General features: G+C 42.6%; 1 protein-coding gene and 1 long non-coding RNA gene across 10 annotated transcripts; one reads left to right on the top strand and one right to left on the bottom strand.

Annotated features, from left to right (window-relative positions):
- The first annotated feature begins 916 nt into the window (after positions 1-916).
- LOC133230861 (binder of sperm protein homolog 1-like) lies at positions 917-10,396 on the top strand. 9 transcript variants are annotated; one of them, XM_061388846.1, is made up of 6 exons: positions 1,022-1,104; positions 3,086-3,196; positions 6,495-6,561; positions 7,550-7,579; positions 8,485-8,616; positions 9,005-9,584. In XM_061388846.1, exons 2-6 carry the CDS (start codon positions 3,194-3,196, stop codon positions 9,145-9,147), a joined length of 375 nt encoding a protein of 124 aa, XP_061244830.1. In that variant the 5' UTR covers positions 1,022-1,104; positions 3,086-3,193; the 3' UTR covers positions 9,148-9,584. The 9 variants fall into 9 exon arrangements, with proteins under 9 accessions (XP_061244828.1, XP_061244830.1, XP_061244829.1 ...); XM_061388842.1 differs by lacking the exons at positions 1,022-1,104; positions 3,086-3,196 and adding exons at positions 1,253-1,430; positions 10,168-10,396 and having other exon boundaries at positions 6,541-6,561; positions 9,005-9,149; XM_061388843.1 differs by lacking the exons at positions 1,022-1,104; positions 3,086-3,196 and adding exons at positions 1,253-1,430; positions 9,611-10,150 and having other exon boundaries at positions 6,541-6,561; positions 9,005-9,149.
- A 7,733-nt stretch (positions 10,397-18,129) lies between these two features.
- On the bottom strand, positions 18,130-21,265 carry LOC133230860 (uncharacterized). Its single transcript, XR_009730983.1, has 3 exons — positions 21,180-21,265; positions 19,304-20,524; positions 18,130-18,756 (listed from the first exon to the last, which is right to left on the bottom strand). It is a non-coding gene; the product is annotated as an uncharacterized LOC133230860 (long non-coding RNA).
- Between the last annotated feature and the right edge of the window lie 964 nt (positions 21,266-22,229).

Raw genomic sequence — 22,229 nt, 5'->3', positions numbered from 1 at the left:
ACCCTGTTGTGCTCATTTCAGGTGTACAGCATAGTGATACAACTTTATATATATGTGATATGTATTCTTTTATATACATGTAATATATAAGATAATATATTTTTTTCTTCAGATTCTTTTCCATCACAGGTCATTACAAGACACTGAGTATAATTCCCCGTGCTATACAGTTGGACCATGTTTGTGAACTTATATATTATATATAGTATTGTATTCCTGCTAGGCCCAAACTCTGAACATATCCCTCCCTCCCCTTTCCCCTTTGGTAACCATAAGTTTGTTTTCTGGGTCTGTGGGTCTATTTCTGTTTCAGAAATAAGAAGGCTTTTCTGAGCAGCTGGCCTGAAATCATGGAGATCTGAAGAAAGGGAGTGAAGTCTTGCCCGAAGCATTGGAGAAATGGAGTCTCTGAAAGACCGACTGGCAGATATAAAAGATGGTGTGTTTAGGACGTTTGAGGAGTAGCAGGGGGGAGCGTGTTTTGAGCGAGGGTTTGGGAGGTCAGATCAAGCAGGGTTTTAGTGTTCTCTCTGAAGTCGTGGAAGGTTATCATCCTAGGAGGAATAGGATCTTGGGACTTCCCTGGTGATCCAGTGGATAAGATGCCACGTTCCCAATGGAGGGGGCCTGGGTTCGATCCTTGGTCAGGGAACTAGATCCCATATGCTGCAACTAAGAGTTTTAATGCAGTAACTAAGACCTGGCAGTGAAATAAATACTAAACAAAATTATGGGAGACAGAGGTAAAAATCAGGGAAACTGGTCAGGTGGCTGTCGTGATTCAGAGGGATAATGATTGTGGCTGGATTCGAGACACAGCATTGGCAGAAGTGGGAGGAGGCTGGACTTGGGGTAGATTTCAGGGGTAGCATCTGCAGGACTGGCTGCAGTCTCTGACTGCTCCCGTGATCTTTGTTGTCATGGAAACAACTGGAAATTCCTTGTGATGACTTCTAATCCTTGTCTTATTGAATGCCAGCTTATTATTTTCTGTGTGTCTGTGTGTGTATCTTCCTATGAAAAAGGAGGAGGTCTGGCTTTGGGGCCAAGAGAGAGAGAAGAGGAAGGTGAAGAAAGAGGAGGAGGTGAAGGCAGAGAAGGCAGGTGAGAAGAAGAGGAAGGGGGAAGGAGGGGACTGGGGTTGATGGAAAAACAGAAGAAGGAGAAAGAGAGGAGGGACGAAGGGGAGGGGATGGGGAGGAGACAGGCATTGTGGCTATAAACTCCGGAGGGTCCACTCCTGGTGGATCACTGCTCCTTGGAGGGAGGAGCATGGCCCTGCCCGTGGGGCTTCTGTCGGTCTCGGTCTACTGGCTCCACAGCGTGGCTGGTCTCCAACATGGAGGTGAGGAGCAATGTGACAGTACCTGGGGTTGGACGTTTGAAAACCTCTCCTGCCATGTGTAATCAAATCAGAGACGCCAGGAAGGGTAAGGGCCATCTTTATCTCATGTTCTCTCAGAAAGAAAAAGATACTCTGTATTTTTTTTTTTTTTGAAAATAAAATAGACACAATCCACTGATGAACTTTTTTTTTTTTAATTAAAAAAAAAATTCTTTTCGCATGTGGAGTCTTAGTTCCCTGACCAGGGATTGAACCCATGACCTCTGCATTGGCAGCATGGAGTCTTAACCACTGGACCACCAGGGAAGCCCTGGGTTTTTATTATTTTTTAAATAAGATGATTCAACAAAGAGCAGGAATGTGAATTAGAAAATTTTGTTGACAGAAGTCATGTTCCTTGATGACCATGTGTCTTCTTTCTTGCTAACATATTTTGTTTGTGTACTTTTGTCTTGTATTTTGGGGGGTTGGGGGGGCTTTGGCTACACAGTGAGGCTTGTGAAATCTTAGTTCCCGGGGCCCTTGGCAGTGAAAACACGGAGTTCTAATCACTGGTCCACCAGGGAATTCCCATGCTAATATATTTTAAATGCCTTACGGAGAGGTTTTTGAAAATGGAACTAATTTTTGGAAAGACTATTTCATTCTTTTTACCAAAATCATGTTGCCTTCAACTTTATAAAGTGACAATAGAAGAAGGGATTTCATTATGGGTGCATTTCTTACATGTCTGAAGAGACTTACACAGAGTTGTCAAAACAACTTTTTTATGGAATGGCAAAAAAACGATGATCTTGCACAAACTATTTTCAACTCTTCAGGTCATCTTTGCATGGAAAGACAAATCAAACATAGTATTGATTTACATTTTTTTTAAAAAGGAAAAGATGCTCTTGGTATAACTATGACTACTACTACCTTATCAGTTAGATTTTTTTACACTTGTTGAAAAACAACACTGTTGCTTATACATAGGTTTTTTACAAGATGTCAGTTTTGTACATTCATAAGAAGGAAATTATACATGAGAGAAGCTAGTTAAGATGTTCCTAAAATTTCTCCACTTGTGTCTGGCCTTCTGAATTATTAAAGTCATATTTTTCCATATAACATTCTTTTGGCTGTGCAAAATCTCAGTGATGGCAGCATTTCTTGAAACAACACATAAAACAATTAAAACTCACTGGTCCTGGGCAGTGAGCCGGTCTTAACAAGTAGGTAGTGGTGATCTACTTTGAGTCTTTGAAACTGTTGCTTATTCACTGCCTCTCTCTCCTCTTGTAACCCAGAGGTTAAGAAAGCCTGTTCTTGCCTCCAGGGATTTCTCTTTTGAGCCACAGACATCCATACTACTCGTTTTGATGCTGACTTCTTGAATACCATCATCTTCAGTGAAGGCACATCTCCATAGCAACCTGATCTGCAGATAATAAGATGCCAGCAGGTGTAAGGGGGCATTCTGATATTGGAAACATTCAAACATGAAAAGCCAAGTATTTTAGCATCTTAAGAGTGATGAGATAGTAGGTTTTGGATCCTGTATCATAAAGAATCTGCCTGCAAAGCAGGAGACCCAGGTTCAATCCCTGGGTTGGGAAGATTCCCTGGAGAAGAGAATGGCTGCCCACTCCAGTATTCTTGCCTGGAAAATTGCATAGACAGAGGAGCCTGGTGAGCTACAGTCCACAGGGTCGCAAAGACTTGGACACGACTGAGCAACTAACACTTTCAGTTTTTCAGGAGCACAGGAAGCAGAGATTAAATGACATGAGTACCTCCACTCCAGGAGTTCACGGGCTAGAAGGAAGACTGTAAACGCTATAATCACCTGGGCTTCCCTGGTGGCTCATGGTAAAGAATTCTTCTGCTAATGCAGGAAACATGGGTTCAACCCCTGGGTTGGGAAAATTCCCCTAGAGAAGGAAATGGCACCCCACTCCAGTATTCTTGCCTGGAAAATTCCATGGACAGAGGAGCTTGGTGGGCTATTGTCTGTGGGATTACAAAGAGTTGGACATGACTGACCAGCAACACCAACAATCTAAATCACCTGTCTGCCGGTCCTGAAGTTGGACATGTGACTGACCTGGCCAGACTTCACAGAAGGCTCATCCGATTGATCTTGTTCCAGGGTGAGAAATTTGCCATGCACAAAACATAATTTCTCCACTAGAACAAGCTTGGAGGAGTACTCAGGGATCCCATGACAGTGGGGTCACTTGCAGGAAGGACTGTCCAGGCGGGCAGACCCTGGCGTGCCATGTGAACCCAGAGTTCTGGGATTGTCGTCCATTGCCTGTTACCATTTCTGTCTCCTGTGGGATTGGACCGCCCAGGGGCTAACACTCACAGTTAAACTTCAACAGAGTGATAGTCACTCAGCCGTGTCTGACTCTTTGCAATCCCACGGACAATAGCCCACCAAGCTCCTCTGTCCATGGAATTTTCCAGGCAAGAATACTGGAGTGGGGTGCCATTTCCTTCTCCAGGGTGGGTGGCTACAGTCCACGGGGTCACAAAATAGTCGAACATAAATTCGCGAGTAAACATTAGTGACAACATTCACGAATGAGTTTGACTGGTTTAGATGCTTCATATAAAGTGGAATCATGCTGTGTTTTTCCTCCTAGGTCTGGTTTATTTCTCTTGACATAATATGCCCTCCAGGTTCATCCATGTCTTTGCCTGTGGCTGGATTTCCTTCCTTTTAAGGCTGAAAAATATTGTTGTGTATATAAACTGCATCTTTGTCCATTCATCATCGATGGACACTTAGGTTGCTTCCACATCTTGGCTGCGATGATATGATATGGTAGTGCAGATCTCTTCAAGATCCTGGCTTCAGTTCTTTCAGATAAATACCCAGATGTGGGGTTACTGGATCCTATGGCAATTCTACTTTGAATCTTTTGAGAAACTTCTTAGGGGCTGTACTATTTTACATTCCTACCACGAATGCTGCGTAACTCTTTGCTGTTGTGATTAGGTCAGGTTTCCTTTTAAAAATATTTAAAATCTTTGTGTCGGGCAAGCATTTCCACATATTCCAAAGAATTGTCTAGTGCCCTCCCTTCTGTGTGAGTGGAAGAAAACATTTCTAGCGTTAAGCAGTGAGGCTCACATTATACTTTTATATAGCACAGGTGGTATGTGAAACAAATATTGGGTTGGCCACAAAAGTCTGCTCGGGTTTTCCCATAAGATGTTATGCAAAATCCTGAAATGAAATCTTTTGGCCAACCCAATATCTTGTACACTGGCTTGAATCTTATTAATGATGACAGCTGTGATGAAATGATGGTGATGATGATGATGGTGATAATATTTCAGTAGTTATAACATTCTTGGTAACAATAGCAGTTACAAGCTATGAAGTTCTTTGTTTCAGGCACTATTCTAAGTACTTCATACGAGTAATAATCTGTTCCTCCTAACAGTCTCTTGTTGTTCAGTTGCTCCGTCATGTCCCATTCTTTGCGACCCCATGGACTGACGCCCACCAGGCTCCCCTGTCCTTCACTCTCTCCGGGAGTTTGCTCAGACTCATGTCCAGGGAGTCAATGATGTCATCCAACCATCTCACCTTCTGCCGCCCCCTTAACAGTCCCCTGGGGTAGGTAAAGTTTTGGTCCTCATTTTATAGAAGAAAATCTGAGGCACTGTGGTTGGAAAGAGTAACAGACTTTATTTTCTTGGGCTCCAAAATCACTGCAGATGGTGATTGCAGCCATGAAATGAAAAGACACTTGCTCCTTGGAAGAAAAGCTATGACCAACCTAGACAGTGTATTAAAAAGCAGAGACATCACTTTGCCAACAAAGTCCATCTAGTCAAAACTATGTTTTTTCCAATAGTCATGTATGGATGTGAGAGTTGGACTATAAAGAAAGCTGAGTGCCAGAGAATTGATGCTTTTGAACTGTGGTGTTGGAGAAGACTCTTGAGAATCCCTTGGACTGCAAGGAGATCAAACCAGTTAGTCCTAAAGGAAATCAACCCTGAATATTCATTGGAAGGACTGATGTTGAATCTGAAGCTCCAATACTTTGGCCACCTGATGTGAAGAACTGACTCATTGGAAAAGACCCTGATGCTGGGAAGGACTGAAGACAGGAAGAGAAGGGGACGACAGAGGATGAGATGGTTGGATGGCATCACCGAATGGATGGACATGAAAGCCTGGCCTGCTGCAGTCCATGGGGTCGCAAAGAGTCAGAAACGAATGACGCGACTAAGTGCATCACATCGCAAGCTTGAATAAGTCTTCCACTTGATAGTAGAAAATAATCAGGATTATTGTAATAAGAGAAAGCCTTATCATTGCAGTACAATTACTACCATATCCAAAGTGCTTGCTAACTGCTCTCTACTGGGCAGAGCCCAAAACATATGTTTTTGATTTAATCCTTACAACAAACCTGTGAAATTGATGAAAAGATCCTTTTTTAATAGACACTAAAACTAATTGGACCTCATTTTAAGACAGTTAAGTAAATGGTTGCTTCAAATTGTACTTTGCAGACAGTACTGAAGAGAAATAGAATAAAACAAAACAAGAAATAATGGTGAGATGATAAAATACATTTTTTCCTATTATTGTGTGATTTATCTTGTAGGGAAGGTGGAAAAAGTAAATCATTTACTTTTGCCTGTTGAGTTTCTTTGTTTTAAAAATAACTTTGCTGCTGCTGCTGCTGCTGCTGCTGCTAGGTCGCTTCAGTCGTGTCTGACTCTATGCGACCCCATAGACGGCAGCCCACCAGGCTCTCCCGTCCCTGGGATTCTCCAGGCAAGAACACTGGAGTGGGTTGCCATTTCCTTCTCCAATGCATGAAAGTGAAAAGTGAAAATGAAGTCGCTCAGTCATGTCTGACTCTTATCGACCCCATGGACTGCAGCCTACCAGGCTTCTCCATCCATGGGATTTTCCAGGCAAGAGTACTGGAGTGGGGTGCCATTGCTTCTCTGAAAATAACTTTAATTGTGCCTTATTCACTCACAATATTTGGAAAGTACAGTTAAAGCAAAAGGAAAAATTAGAAGTCACCCACAATAACACCACTGGAAATAAACATTGAATTTTTACCTTTAAAATATTATTTTTACTAGAATAATTTGGTGAAGTATTTATTTTTATTTTATTTAAAAGGCTAAATCTAGTGAAATGAAAATTTGTTTAAAATTGTGTCTTTCAGATAAATATTCACCAACTATGGGTGAGTTGAAAAGTCTTTTAAAATTTTGCAATAAAATGTGAAGCAATTGAATACTGTACTTCTTTTCCTGGTAAGAAATCATATTTTTCATGAAACTGCTATATTATGTGTTTGTGTATAAGATAAAGGACATTCCATGTTAAAAATAGTTAAGGAAAAAGAAGAAGAGAGAAATCATAATTTTACTGTATGCTTTACTGATAATATTTTTAGGTCATCAAATATCTTCATTACATATAATTTTATTTTTGCAAAAATAGCATCTTATAGAATGAAATGAAACAGAAAATGCCTTTTGTCATCTGGAAACAAAGTATAAATGTTTCCATATCTGTTTATATCCTCATCTTTTCTGATGCCCATATGATATTGTAAAGCTGTCCCGTGTTTTAAAATTCCCTTGGTGATTGATATTTTTGGATTCTTTTCTCTTTTCCTTTACTGTTATTAACCATGCTGAAATGAACATCCTTAATCCTAATGTCATTCCAACTAAAACCAGGAAACCGCTGAGATGTCTTTTGTAAATAGAACTGACGAAAATCATTGGAAGGAGGTGGTTCTAATGTATGTGCTATTTTCAAAAGGAACTAATCTGTAAGGCTACAGAACATAACAGGCAAAATTCTTGTATGGTTGTATACTTAAGGTCCTTAGGAAGACCAGTAGATGACTAGTTTTAGAAAGAGAATCAGGCTATACGACTGAATTGAAGATAGACATTTTAATGCATTAATCAGTAGTTTTTCTCTATACTGGTAAGAACCAACTGGACACTGATAGAAAATGAAGCATTCTGTTTTATATCAATGTCACAAAATGTTTTGGGGTTACATCAGCAAGAAATATGCAGGACTTATATAAAGTAAATTATATAATCATATTGAAGAACAGAAACCAAATTCCTAAAAAAGTAGATCATGCCATGTTCTTGGGTGGAAGACATGAGAATAATGAAATAAATGTCAACTTCAAATTTACTTTTCAGAGACTGTAACTCATCTTCCAGAAGTCAAAGGTAAGTTGATCAGAAAACTTCTGCTAAAAAGCATGTTTTAAAGAAAAACTGTAAAAATGGGGAAATCAGTGGGATATTTTCCTGGTTAAAAAAAATAATCTTTTTTCTCCTTTCATAAAATGTAATATAGGGACTTCCCTGGTGGTCCATAGATTAAGAATATGCCTTGCAATGCAGGTGACTGGGGTTTGATCCCTGGCCGGGGAGCTTGATCCCACACGGTGCAGCCAAGAACCAAAACAAACAAAAACAAGATGGAGAAACCACTCTGAAATTTCACTGGCACTACCTGTTTCTACTCTTTAGTTTCTGCCAATCTAATAGAAAAATACCTGATTTTAAAGTTCATATAGAAAAAAAAATGTCCAATAGTAATCAGGAATATTATGAACAAAAATGGTGCTGGGGGTGAGAAATACCTCGTATTAACATTATCAAGTACGGAAATAAACCACAAATATAATAGTATAAATAGCTGTGTGTGTACGCGCCTGTGTGTGTGTGTGAGGATGAGGGTGTATGATGGTGGAAGAGGATGAAGAAAAGAGATATGGTGGGAGGTGGTGGTAATCATTTAATAGACAGATGCCCACATTTACATTTCTAAGCTTAAGGTATATTGCTGGCACTGGGGTCAAATGCTGAGCAAAATTTCAAGACTGTTGATGCCATAGAAAATAGTGGGATGGATGTAGGGGTATGAAACAAACAAACAAACAAAAAACCTTTACTAGTAGAGTTCCCACAGCTCTGCTATATTGTATGACTCGATATTGTTCAATAAAATTGGGTCCCGATTCTGACTTCTGAGTACAAACCCCCCTTCCAGCCCGCAGCAGGAAAGTAACGTAACATCTCAATGAACAGTCCCAGAGAGGGATGACCTGAATCTTCGTTTTCTCTAGAGGGCAAGTGTTTCTTTCCATTCCGCTATAGAGACGGGATCTTCCATGACTGTGTCCAGTTCAGGGTAAAACACAAGTGGTGTTCCCTGAATGAAACTTACCAAGGATACTGGAAGTACTGTTCTGAAGAAGGTGAGGTCTTGGCTTGGAAGTCAAGGTGGTGACATTGGTCTTGGGGGAGTGGGCTGGGGGTGCGTGAGATCACACGAGGGTTCTACAAAGGGAATTCACAGTCAATTAAATTGTGAAATAAGGGATGCACGGTTCTCTGACGGTCAGAAAAATCACATTGCTCCAAGCATCTGAGTGCTTCAACCATGTTACCGTGAAAAGAAACCTTTGCGCAGAACCTCAATGCCTCACCCATACTGTTTTGCATGTGCTTATGGTGGAACAGAGTAGAGCAGATGGGAGTGGGAACGTGTGTGCATGCACACGTGTGTGTGTGTGTGTGTGATGGCAGAGACAAGGTACAAAATAAAAAGGGTTCTTATTTTGATTGTTTCTCTCTTCTCTGTAGACTTTGCAAAATGTGTGTTTCCCTTCTGGTACAGACACCTCATTTACTGGGGATGTACCGAGGACGGGGATTCGTTTGGGAAAGCATGGTGTTCACTGACCCGGAATTATAACAAGGACAGGGTTTGGAAATACTGTGACTGATGGTGAGATTTATTTAGGGGAGGGCATGAAGACATTTAATTGTTATCATGGGAAAGATTGTACAATTTTGTTGGGAAAGGAGCATGTAAGACTCTCATGAAAAGAATTTTATTCTGAGATACGAATCGAAGGTGATTGGCTGTAAGTAAATTGGGATTTTGATTATGGACTATAAGGTTTTGATATATATATTCTAGCCTCAGCACTTTAACTTGCTGATTGTGTAAAATTGGGTCCTTTTAAAAAAGTGTTTGGACTCTGGGTGGTAATGATGTGCCAATGTGGGTTCATAGATCAGAACCGATGTTGGGGAATTTTGATTATGGGGAAGCTGTTCATGTAAGGGGGTGCAGATAACATGAAAAATATCTGTATCTTCTGCTCAATTTTTCTGTGCACCTAAAACTGCTCTAAAAAATAAAATGTATTAAAATTCATTACTTTAAAATATTTTTTTAAACAGAAAAAATAAGTGATAATTGAGATGGGACCGAAGGTAGAAACACGGGTGTTGACTAGATGAAGTGTTGGAATGAGGCTCAGACTTCCCTGGCAGTCCAGTGGCTAACACTCCACACTCCCAGTGCAGGGGGCCTGAGTTCCATCCCTGGTCAGAAAACTAGATCCCACATGTTGCAACTAAAGATTCTGCACGCTACAACGAAGACCCAACATGGCCAAATAAATAAATATTACAATTAAAAAAAAGAATGAGGCTTGGACTTCCCTAGTGGCACAGTGGGTAAGAATCTGCCTGCCAATGCAGGGGACACTGGTTCGACCCCTGGTCCTGGAGGATTCCACATGCCACAGAGCAACCAAGCCCCTGTGCCACAACTACCGAGCCTGTGCTCCAGAACCTGTGGAGCCACGACTAGAGAAAGCCTGCGTGCAGCAACAAAGACCCAGCCCATCCAAAAATAAATAAACAAAATGATTTAAAAAAAATAAAAATGGCGTGACTATGGCTCAAGCATTTAAATAGAGCCTGGTGGCCACTGTGGATGGATGTCGTTTCAGATACATTCCTCCGTCACAGAGAACTTGAATTTTCAGACCCAAGAGAAACCGGATGTAGAGGAAAGAATGCTGCTGCTGCTGCTAAGCCACTTCGGTCGTGTCCGACTCTGTGCGACCCCATAGACGGCAGCCCACCAGGCTCCCCTGTCCCTGGGACTCTCCAGGCAAGAACACTGGAGTGGGTTGCCCTTTCCTTCTCCAATGAATAAAAGTGAAAAGTGAAAGTGAAGTTGCTCAGTCGTGTTTGACTCTTCGCCACCCCATGGACTGAAGCCCATCAGGCTCCTCCGTCTGTGGAATTTTCCAGGCAAGAGTACTGGAGTGGGGTGCCATTGCCTTCTCTGAGAGGAAAGAACAGAGGGCCCTAAAGTTGAGAGAGAGAAAGCCCACCACATACAAGGACCTGGTGGGTTTCACGTCACCTTCACCTTCACTTGTCAAGAACCAAACTTTCATTTCTTTCAGCTCTGAAGTTTTCATCTACTTTGCAGTGCTCATGAGCCTCTCCTAATATAATTTGCAAGAAGTTGCTTCTCTGTCTAAATTGCGTCCCTGGTGGCTCAGATGGTAAAGGATCCTCCTGCAATGCGGGAGACCTGGGTTTGATCCCTGGGTTGGGAAGATCCCCCTGGAGGAGGGCATGGCAACCCACTCCAGTATTCTTGCCTGGAGAATCCCCATGGACAGAGGAGCCTGGAGGGTGCAGTCCATGGGGGTCGCAAAGAGTCAGACATGACTGAGCGACTAAGCACAGCACTGTCTAAATTAACCAACGCCAACTTTTGTGGTTTGTAAGCAAGATCCCTGCCTCATAGAACATGCCATCTGATTGAGTTTTAATTCTATATTCATGCTGAATCATTTAGAGATGCAGTAAAGCATAGAAAGGGGTTGACAGCACTTACCCTGCAGAGAGCTAAAACTGGATTGCTAAAATCCAGTGTCCACCAATTAGTATGGAAAACTCACTGTTTACTGACTGTCTCTAACTCTCTGGGTTAGAGTTCTACCCTATAGCATTGCCATGAGCAATATTATAGAGAAAGAGATGAACAAAGATGCATGAGAGAAAATTTTTTTTCTTCTTTGAAGCCAGAGAGAGACAAGTACCGTATTATTTCATTTATATGTGGAATCTGAAAAAGCTAAACTCTTAGAAACAGAGAGTAGATTGGTGGTTACCACAGGCTGAGAGAGTGGGGGAAATGGGCAGTGCTGATCAAAGGGTACACATTTTCAGTTCTGGATAAACAAATTCTGGAGATCTAACATTGTGTAGTTGAAAATTGATAAGAAAGTCAGTCTTAAATACTTAACAGTAACTTTGCAAGGTGATCAAGGTGTTAACTAACCTTATTACGGTAATCATTTCACATAATATATGTATGTATTGAATCATCACATTGTATACCTTATCTTGCATAGTTATAGATCATATATATCTCAGGAAAGCTGGAAAAAAATGAAGTGGAACATACGTAAAAACACCAAATAGATTAATCACATACATAAAAATAAATCTCACCCCCTCAAAAAAAATTCCCTTTAACTTCCAAGATAAGGTTTGACCAAACATCCGAGCACCATGGCCCAGCCAAGCTGACCCATAAAATTAACCAACAAATAAGGCAATCAAAATTCAGACTGCAGGGACTTCCCTGCAGTCCAGTGGTTAAGACTTCACCTTACAAAGCAGAGGGTGTGAGTTCAAATCCTGGGTGAGGAGCTAAGATCCCCTATCCCTTGGGTCCAAGAAAAAGTTTTTGGGATACTGACTAGGAGGTAGAGTTTCAGGAGGAAGGGAGAATATCATCCCCTGTGGTTTTGCAGACATTCATGATTCTATTTACAAGAAGAACAACGCAAACAATCATTTGTTGAACACTTGTAAGGAACAGTACCCAGTGCCAATTGACTTACACCCTTTTTAAGGTCCTCGGGTCATGTCTGTGTATATTCAGGTTTGAGCCTCTCTGACCCACTCTGTTCATGATTTCCCTGCACTGAGTCTTCCCACCCCGTTCACATTTTTTTTCCTCTTTCAGTTTGGCTCAGTCGCTCAGTCATGTCCAGCTCTTAGCGACCCCATGCACTGCATGCAGCACACCAGGCTTCCCTGCTCTGCATGCCTCCCAGAGTTTGCTCAAACTCATGTCCATTGAGTGGGTGATGTCATTCAACCTCTCATCCTCGGTCACCCCCTTCTCCTCCTGCCCTCAATCTTTCCCAGCCCAGTTCACAAAAAGGGAAAAAAATCCCATTGGCAGAGGACATCTATTTCCTAAACACCTGTGATCTTCCTTAAGAATTCATTGATGGTCAAAGCAGATGTTTGCAGCAAGCATGTCATCAAAGGGATATATTTACTAATCCAGACTGTGCCACTTATGACAGGGAATTTCCTTGACCTCTCTAAGCCTCGGTTTCCTCATCTATAAAATAAGGACAGGGACTTCCCTGGTGGTTCCGTGGCTAAGATTCTGCCCTCCCAAACGCAGGGGGCCCAGGTTCAATCCCTGGTCTGGGAACTAATTCCCACACGTTGCAACTAAGAGTTGACATGCCACAACTAAGCCCTGGCAAAGCCAGATAAATCAATATTTAATAAAATAAAATGAGAATATTACTAAAAATAAAATAAGCATGGTAGACGTCTCATGGCTCACCGTGCACATAAAACAATACACTCCGTTCCCATTATTTGCCACAGTTATGCCTGATAAAGTTGCCATGAATGCTGAGTTAGTGACTGCTGACTCATGGTTCCAGAGTGAAATACGGGGTGACACGTTCACAACATGGGCACCAACTGATCAATACATAGCTTGGATTTATGTGTTTCTGTTTAAAGACACCTTATTCCATACATATTGTTGGTTCATTCACACTGAACTCACAGCCAACAGCAATATAATTGAAGCCCGAAGGAATCTCATCTCACACGTGTATTTTCTCCAAGTAATGCATCACAGCCTTCGTGGGCTTAAGACACCAGGGTGTGTCAGCACTATGCTCGGAAGCATTTTAAACAGAAAAAGCACCAAAAAGAAAACACAACGTACGCACTGCGAAAGGAACCGTTTATAGTATGAAGGCTGAAACAGGAAGGTGGAGTTCCGTTGTCTTCTCTCTCAACTGGGAACACAGAGACACTGAGATCCCCAAAGGTATCATTGCTCTGCTCTGCTGTGAAGGACTCTGAAAAGGCAGTGCATGCCTATTGACTTGGTGGTTCTTAATACATTCCAGCAAGCAAGTACATCTACAAATACAGGATCCATGAATAATGAGACCCACAGAGTATGCAACTGCATCATGCATGCTTCCTAACACTAGAAAGTAATCAACAAATATTAGCTATTTTTGATACTATTGAAAGAATTAGGACCTAGATAGATAGGCACTTCCCTCTCCATAGTATTGATGTCTGCAGCCTTCCACATATACACATATATGTCAGTCAGTCAGTTCAGTCGCTCAGTCGTGTCTGACTCTTTGTGACCCCATGGACCACAGGACACCAGGCTTCACTGTCCATCACCTACTCCCAGAGCTTACTCAAACTCATGTCCATCGAGTCGGTGATGCCATCCAACCATCTCATCCTCTGTCGTCCCCTTCTCCTCCTGCCTTCAATCTTTCCCAGCATCAGGGTTTTTTCCAATGAGTCAGTTCTTCGCATCAGGTGGCCAAAGTATTGGAGCTTCAACTTCAGCATCAGTCCTTCCACTGAATGTTCAGGACTGCTTTCCTTTAGGATGGACTAGTTGGATCTCCTTGTCATCCAAGGGACTCTCAAGAGTCTTCTCCAACACCACAGTTCAAAAGCATCAGTTCTTTGGCACTCAGCTTTCTTTATAGTCCAAGTCTCATATCCATACATGACTACTGGAAAAACCACAGCTTTGACTAGATGGACCTTTGTTGGCAAAGTAATGTCTCTGCTTTTCAATATGCTATCTAGGTTGGTCAAAGCTTTTCTTCCAAGAAGCAAGCGTCTTTTAATTTCAAGGCTACAATCACCATATGTACCAGATCATATTTTAAAATGTATTCTTACTGTCAGAAAGACAAATATCATATGATGTCACTTACAGGTGGGATATATACATATATAAAAAATAAGCTTATTTACAGAACAGAAACAGACCCACAGACATAGAGGTTGGGATGAATAGAAACACAGTACTACATATAAAATAGACAAAGCAAGGACCTACTGTATAACACAGGGAACTATACTCAACATTCTGTTACAACCTATAAGGGAAAAGAATCCAATCCAGATATATATATCTGAAATGGAATATACATGTATTTATATGAACCACTGTGCTACTCACTTGAAACTTACACAATATTGTAAATCAACTATACTGTAATTGAATACAAACACAACAAGCTAATTAATTAATTAAATACTGTAGATCATGGTTTCTTTAAAAAAGAAAGTCTGCAAACAGACTTTCTTCTTTGTGGACCCAGAAGGCTCGTAGTTTTTCGTGAGGGATAGGTGATCCTCTAAGAGGAATGCTTCTGATTTGTCTTTCTAGTCTGGAATTGTTGGTAGAAAGAATAGTCTTTGAAATGGGTTTAACTCTCTCAATGGAGATGGGCAGAACTTGCAGGGAGTGAACCCAGGTGTTAGTGATTATTCTTAAGGTGCAAAGAGAGCGTGGTGATTACGCCAGGCGACAGGGATCTCTTAACTAATTAGAGCTTAGGGAATGGTGGACCCTTAGAGACCTCTGGTGGTGATAATCTACACAAAGGTTTTTCAGAAATAAAAACAACAGACAGCGCGCTAAAAAGACCTATGACATGGAAGATCCACAGGGCCAAACTTGAGCCCCCATGCTAGGCTCAAAGCCATTTACCTAATTTCTCAGCGTGAGTCAGTTCATAGACTCAAAGCCTCTTGAATGAAGGGGAGGCTCCATCATCATGAAGACACACACTGATGCAACTCCATAGGCGTTCACGGTAATCCTCCTTGGAAGACTTCCCCAAAGGGGCACCAGTGTTTAGTGCACAGGGAAAGTTGCTGTTGATCAGTCACTAAGTCGTGTTTGACTCTTTGCGACCCCATGGACTACAGCACGCCAGGCTCCTCTGTCCTTCATTGTCTCCCCAAGTTGGCTCAAATTCACGTCCATTGAGTCGGGGTGATGGCATCCAGCCATCATATCCTCTGCCGCCCCCTTCTTTTGCCCTCAGTCTTTCCCAGCATCTGGGTCTTTTCCAGTGAGTCCGCTCTTCACCATCAGGTGGCCAAAGTGTTAGATAATGGGAAATACCTAAACTTTTCAGCAGCTACTGAATATTGGCTTGAGCAAGGGTTCATTTTCAATTGAATACAAAAACAACAAACTAGTTAATTAAATACTGTAGATCATGGTGTAAAAAAAAAAGTCTGGAAACAGCATCTTTGTGGACCCAGAAGGCTCGTTGTAGTTTCTCATGAGGAATAGGCGATCCTCTAAAAAGAATCTTCCATTAAAAATGGTCCAGTAATTAGGATGGATGATTCTAGGAACACGAGATTGAATCCTGACTTAGGTTCCCCGTGCTCTTGGCTCAATGTTATGCCAAATATCCCCTGTAATGATTTTTCCAGGTACTGGGAGTAATAAGGGCTTTCCTGGTGGCTCAGTTGGTAAAGAGTCGCCTGCAATACAGGAGACCCAGGTTCAATCCTTGGGTTGGGAAGATCCCCTGCAGAAGGGAAAGGCAACCCACTCCAGTATACTTGCCTGGAGAATTCCATGGCCAGAGGAGCCTGGAGAGCTGCAGCTCATGGAATCGCAAACAGCAGAACTTGACTGAGCCACTAACACACTATTTTTCATGTGACTTATTTCACTTAGCATGATGCCTCTGGGTTCATCCATGTTGTCACAAAGGCATGATTTCCTTCTTTTTGAAGGCTGAATATTATTGCATTATATACAACTGAGCACAGCACACAGTTACAGTTATATGTATATAATGATATATATCATTTTCTTTATCCATTTATTATCGATGGAGACAGATTGTTTCTGAATCTTGGCTGTTGCGAATAATGCTGCAATGAACTTGGGGTGAGGTACCGACATCTCTTCAGGGTACTGACTTTATTACCTTTGGCTGTATACCCAAAAGTAAGATTGCTGGAGCAAATGGCAGTTCTGTTTTTAGTTTTTAAAGAAACCTCCAAACTCTTCTCCACAATGTCTGGAATAGACATTTTTTCAAAGACTTACAAATGGCCAACAAATATATGAGAAGGTATTCAACATCACTCATCATCAGGGAAATTCAGATCAATACCACAATTAGGTTTCACCTCTCACGGGTGGGAAGGTTATCATCAAAATGTCAAAGGTAAGTATTGCCACTTCATGCGAAGAATTGACTCATTGGAAAAGACTGATGCTGGGAGGGACTGGGGGCAGGAGGAGAAGGGGACGACAGAGGATGAGATGGCTGGATGGCATCACTGACTCGATGGACGTTGAGTCTGAGTGAACTCCGAGAGTTGGTGATGGACAGGGAGGCCTGGCGTGCTGCGATTCATGGGGTCGCAAAGAGTCGGACACGACTGAGTGAATGAACTGCCCTGAAGTATTGGCCAGAGAGGGGAGGAAAGGGAACCCTCCCATGGTCTCCTCAAGAAATCCACTAGGGGTCAGGCTTGAGCCCATCACCGTTCAAGCTCCACGAAAAAGAGAAAAATTCTACTTCACTGTTGGAGTAAAGCATGATTTTGTGAACTTGGGAGGCCCTTTCCAAGAAGGTCATGTAGTATGGAATCAGACAACACGAGACTGGAATTCCCAACCCACATTTAACCAGTGGTTACGCTTCAGACAAATTGTGTGTTTTCAAACTTGATTTCTCCATCCACAAATTGGGTTCATACTATTGCTTACGAGACTTTGATTGGATTATATAATATGGTGATAATTTTTACATAATGATTTTTATTAGTATTAGCTGTCGTAATACTTTTTCTAACAGTGTGCATGTGTTAGTCACTCAGTCATGTCCAACTCTTTGCAACCCCATGGACTGTAACCCACCAGGCTCCGCTGTCCATGGAATTCTCCAGGCAAGAATACTGGAGTGGGTTCCCTTCTGCAGGGGATCTTCCAGTCTCAGCTGTGCAGCAAAGTGACTCAGTTTGACACATATATACATTATTTTTCAAAACTTTTTTTTTTCCATTATGGTTTATCCCAAGAGGTTGGATATAGTTCCCTGTGCTCTACAGTACGGATCTTGTTTATCCATTTCTTTTCTTTGTTTAAAAAAATTTTTTTTAATTGGAGTATAGTTGATTTACCCTGTTGTGCTCATTTCAGGTGTACAGCATAGTGATACAACTTTATATATATGTGATATGTATTCTTTTATATACATGTAATATATAAGATAATATATTTTTTTCTTCAGATTCTTTTCCATCACAGGTCATTACAAGACACTGAGTATAATTCCCCGTGCTATACAGTTGGACCATGTTTGTGAACTTATATATTATATATAGTATTGTATTCCTGCTAGGCCCAAACTCTGAACATATCCCTCCCTCCCCTTTCCCCTTTGGTAACCATAAGTTTGTTTTCTGGGTCTGTGGGTCTATTTCTGTTTCAGAAATAAGAAGGCTTTTCTGAGCAGCTGGCCTGAAATCATGGAGATCTGAAGAAAGGGAGTGAAGTCTTGCCCGAAGCATTGGAGAAATGGAGTCTCTGAAAGACCGACTGGCAGATATAAAAGATGGTGTGTTTAGGACGTTTGAGGAGTAGCAGGGGGGAGCATGTTTTGAGCGAGGGTTTGGGAGGTCAGATCAAGCAGGGTTTTAGTGTTCTCTCTGAAGTCGTGGAAGGTTATCATCCTAGGAGGAATAGGATCTTGGGACTTCCCTGGTGATCCAGTGGATAAGATGCCACGTTCCCAATGGAGGGGGCCTGGGTTCGATCCTTGGTCAGGGAACTAGATCCCATATGCTGCAACTAAGAGTTTTAATGCAGTAACTAAGACCTGGCAGTGAAATAAATACTAAACAAAATTATGGGAGACAGAGGTAAAAATCAGGGAAACTGGTCAGGTGGCTGTCGTGATTCAGAGGGATAATGATTGTGGCTGGATTCGAGACACAGCATTGGCAGAAGTGGGAGGAGGCTGGACTTGGGGTAGATTTCAGGGGTAGCATCTGCAGGACTGGCTGGCAGATTGGCTATACAGAGTGGAAGAGAGGACGCTAGGGTGGCTCCAGCGGGACCCATGCATCCCGGGGAATGGTTGTGTCGTGTACAGAGATGCAAAGGCAGGATGAGCAGGTTTGGTGGGAAAAATGAAAAATACTTTCATGACCCCAATTTTTAAAAAGGATTTATTTATTTGTTTGGCTATGTGAGATCTTTAAGTTGAGGCATCCAGGATCTAGTTCCCTGACCAGGGATAGAACCCAGGCCGCCCCCCTCCCCTGCATTGGGAGCCCAGAGTCTTCACCACTGGACCACTAGGGAAGCCCCTGATGACCCCAGGTTTATAGATGAGAAAAACCAGATTAGAATAGGTGAATCCAATTTGCTCAGAGTGTCCCTGTGAGAAAGAGGCAGATATTACATTCAAGCCCAGACATTTCTGGCCCCGAACCAAATGCTCACCCACTGTCTCTTCCATCAGTGAATTCTCACATCTCTAGTTCTTTCTCTCTCTTTTTGTTTTGCTTGGTTCTGGGCTCATGGCTCGTGGGATCTCAGTTCCCTGACCAGGGACTGAACCACTGGCCCACCAGGGAATTTCCCCTAGTTCCTTCTTGAAATTATCAACTGCATGAGAGCTGCAGATTAGCATTAAGTTCTAGTTGTCTACATGAGGGTATGGGTCAACTTTTCCAAGAATCAAGACATCTTTGCTCTTTTACGCTGACTCACAATTCATGCCCATAACCTCAGATTCTCCCATGGTATAAGTGAGGCTGAGACCAACAATCTCCCTTTGCAGAGATAAATCAGGGTATTAAGGACTGAATGGTGTCTCCCCTCAAATGCACATGTGTCCCCAAAGAGACACCAGAGATCTCTTTTCTTTGCCATCTCTCTCTACCCGCCCACCCTGCCCCATCATATGAGCACAGGGCAAAGACCTTAAATTCAGCAAGAAGGTAGCCTCCACAAGCCAGGAAGAGCCTTCTCCACGAATAGAATTCACCAGCATCTTGGTCATGGACTTCTAGTCTTCAGCACCATGAGCAAATAAAGGCATGATGTTTAAGCCACCCAGTCCATGGTGTTTGGTTACAGCTGCCCCAGCAGAAGTATACGCAAGGTTTCAGGATTCACATATCTTATTTACAATGACTCAACTCTTAAAAAACAACAGACACCAGTGAAGGCTGAACACCGGTCCTCGTGCGCTGTGCATCTATGGAATACAGATCTTAAACAACCCTTATGAAAGATAGTCGTTACTTAGCTAACGTCCCCAACAAATCAGGGGGAAATTCAGGATTCGAAAGTTAGTGTCCCTCTGACATGAATGCTCATATATTTTCTGCAAGTTCTAGAGTTGGTATTGCAAGAATCTAAACCCAGTTCCATGTATCTTTCCATTTTGGCAGAAGATAAAGCTGAACCTCACATCACCGCCTTGCTGTTAGAATCATCGGTAATTTCTCTGTTTCCCTGTGGTTAGAGGTATTCATGTAGAGTCTCTAGGATTTCAAGTCCAACGCTGCCTCTTTAATTTTTTTAAGAGTTACTTATTTCTTTCTGGCGGTGCTGAGTCTTCGTTGCTGGCCCAACTTTCCTCTAGTTGCAGTGCGCGGGCTTCTCACGGAGGCGGCTTCTCTTGTTGCAGAGCACCGGCTTTAGGCATAAGGGCTTCGGTAGCTGTGGCTCATGGGCCTAGTTGCTATGCTGCATGTGGAATCTTCCCAGAACGGGGATCAAACCTGTGGCCCCCAAACTGGCAGATGGATCCTCAACCACTGGACCACCAGGGAAGTTCCCCCAGTGCTGCCGTTCATGACTTTGGTCAAGTTTTCCTTTCATCCTCACCCCACCCCTCCCAGTACAGCTGGCTAGACACCCACTTTGGTTTTGAAAAATAGTTTATCACAGTTGGGTGAGCGCCTCAGGGCATAATGACTCTTCGGTTGAGCAGGAAAGGAATAATGGGTTCTCTTTAACGTCCACTTCAGCCTGTCCAGAGTGTAGGATGTTCTCGACCCTGCTCATAGCGTCCCATCCATGACTTTAGGGTGTGGGGTGGGATGGATCCCTAGAACGTGCCTCACCAACTGAGCACATGTTCATTGCCGCCTCCGAAGCCTCATAAATATTCAGGAGTATAACCTCCTGTTATCCTGGGGAGAAGTTAGAATTAAGAGCGTTTTTAAAAATTCACCCAAAAAAGAGAGAGACAAAGTCAAAGATGCACAAGCTATCTTCCCTAATCAATGTCAGGAAGTCAAATATCTACCAGAAGTATGAACCTATTAAATAATAGGTATAGAAAATAATAATTATAATAGGTATAGAAAATAATTGCTGAAGAATTGATGCTTCCGAACTGTGGTGTTGGAGAATCAAATTAGTCCATCCTAAAGGAAATCAGTCCTGAATATTCATCGGAAGAACTGATGCTGAAGTTGAAGCTCCAATACTTTGGCCACCTGATGCGAAGAGCTAACTCATTTGAAAAGATCCTGATGCTGGGAAAGATTGAAGGTGGGAGGAGAAGGGGATGACAGAGGATGAGATGGTGGGATGGCATCACTGGCTCGATGGCCTTGAGTTTGAGTAAGCTCTGGGAGTTGGTGATGGACAGGGAGGCCTGGCATGCTGCAGTCCATGGGGTGGCAAAAAGTTGGATACAACTTAGTGACTGATCAACAATAACAATAGAAAATAATAGTTATAATAGGTATAGAAAACTGACCTCACATTCCACTGATTTTCTTGGTAGGTATCCTAAACAGTAAGGGTAATAGACTATATATTGTGATGGAAAATAATTACCTGGAATTACTCAAAGGAAGAAAACATTCACTGGGCTCTCAAATCAGATGCAGGCACCCTAGATGTTTTAGAGATCTGGCGTGCAAGCTCAGAAAACAAAAGTAATTTTGCAGAGTCCCTCAACTAGCAAGTGTCTGAGATGAAGTAAGTCCATGGGTAGAGAGTGACCCTCTACCTGTGACTCTGGAGAGACCAGGCTTCCTATGAAGGGACCTGAAAGATCACTGTGAACAATGGGATGTGAAAGAGCAAGAAGGATTGGCATCAAGGTGAGTGCGTGCGTGCGTGCTCAGTCGCTCCGGTCGCAGTCGACTCTTCGCAACCCCGTGGACTGCAGTCTGCCAGGCTCCTCTGTTCTTGGGATTCTCCAAGCAAGAATACTGGAGTGGGTTGCCATGCCCCCCTCCAGGTGCCTGCATTGAATCTGTGCCCTTCCACACCTGCACCAGCCACGTAACTCTGACAAATGATGTTGCCTCTTGGAGCCTCCATTTCCGCAGATGTCAAACCACGGATCCAATTCCCTTGCCACACTGGGGAGTGAGACTTCTCTCAGCTCGTTCGGGTGAAGCGTTGATACCAGCCATGTTGCTTACTCTTGATTGACAGGTGACCTCATTAACTGCAGAGAGGCCAGGCATCTATCAGTTCAGCAAAACAGAGAAATAGAAAAAGCAAAAACCTATGCATCAGACAGGGCTTCCCTGGTGGCTCAGTGATAAAGAATCTGCCTGCTAATGCAGGAGACATGGGTTTGATCCCTAAGTGGGGAAGATCCCTTGGAGAAGGAAATGGCAACCCACTCCAGTATTCTTGCCTGGGAAATCCCATGGACAGAGGAGCCTGGCAGGCTACAGTCCATGGGGCTGCAAAAGAGTTGGACCCAACTTACACAACAACATCAGTGCATCAGACAAGAGAGACTCAGGCTTCTCCATGCCTTTATCAGTTCCCCCACTTCTCTTGTATTCTGTTTTCTCATCTCTTTTTAGAAAGGGCACACCTATCTAAGCAGGCCCCCATCTCTGTATGTTTTGCAAATGGGGCAGA

The sequence above is a fragment of the Bos javanicus genome, chromosome 18, assembly GCF_032452875.1.
Source record: "Bos javanicus breed banteng chromosome 18, ARS-OSU_banteng_1.0, whole genome shotgun sequence".
NCBI classification, from domain to species: domain Eukaryota; kingdom Metazoa; phylum Chordata; class Mammalia; order Artiodactyla; family Bovidae; genus Bos; species Bos javanicus.
The sequence above is the reverse complement of the archived record's forward strand: the minus strand, read 5'-3'. Positions and strand labels throughout refer to the sequence as shown.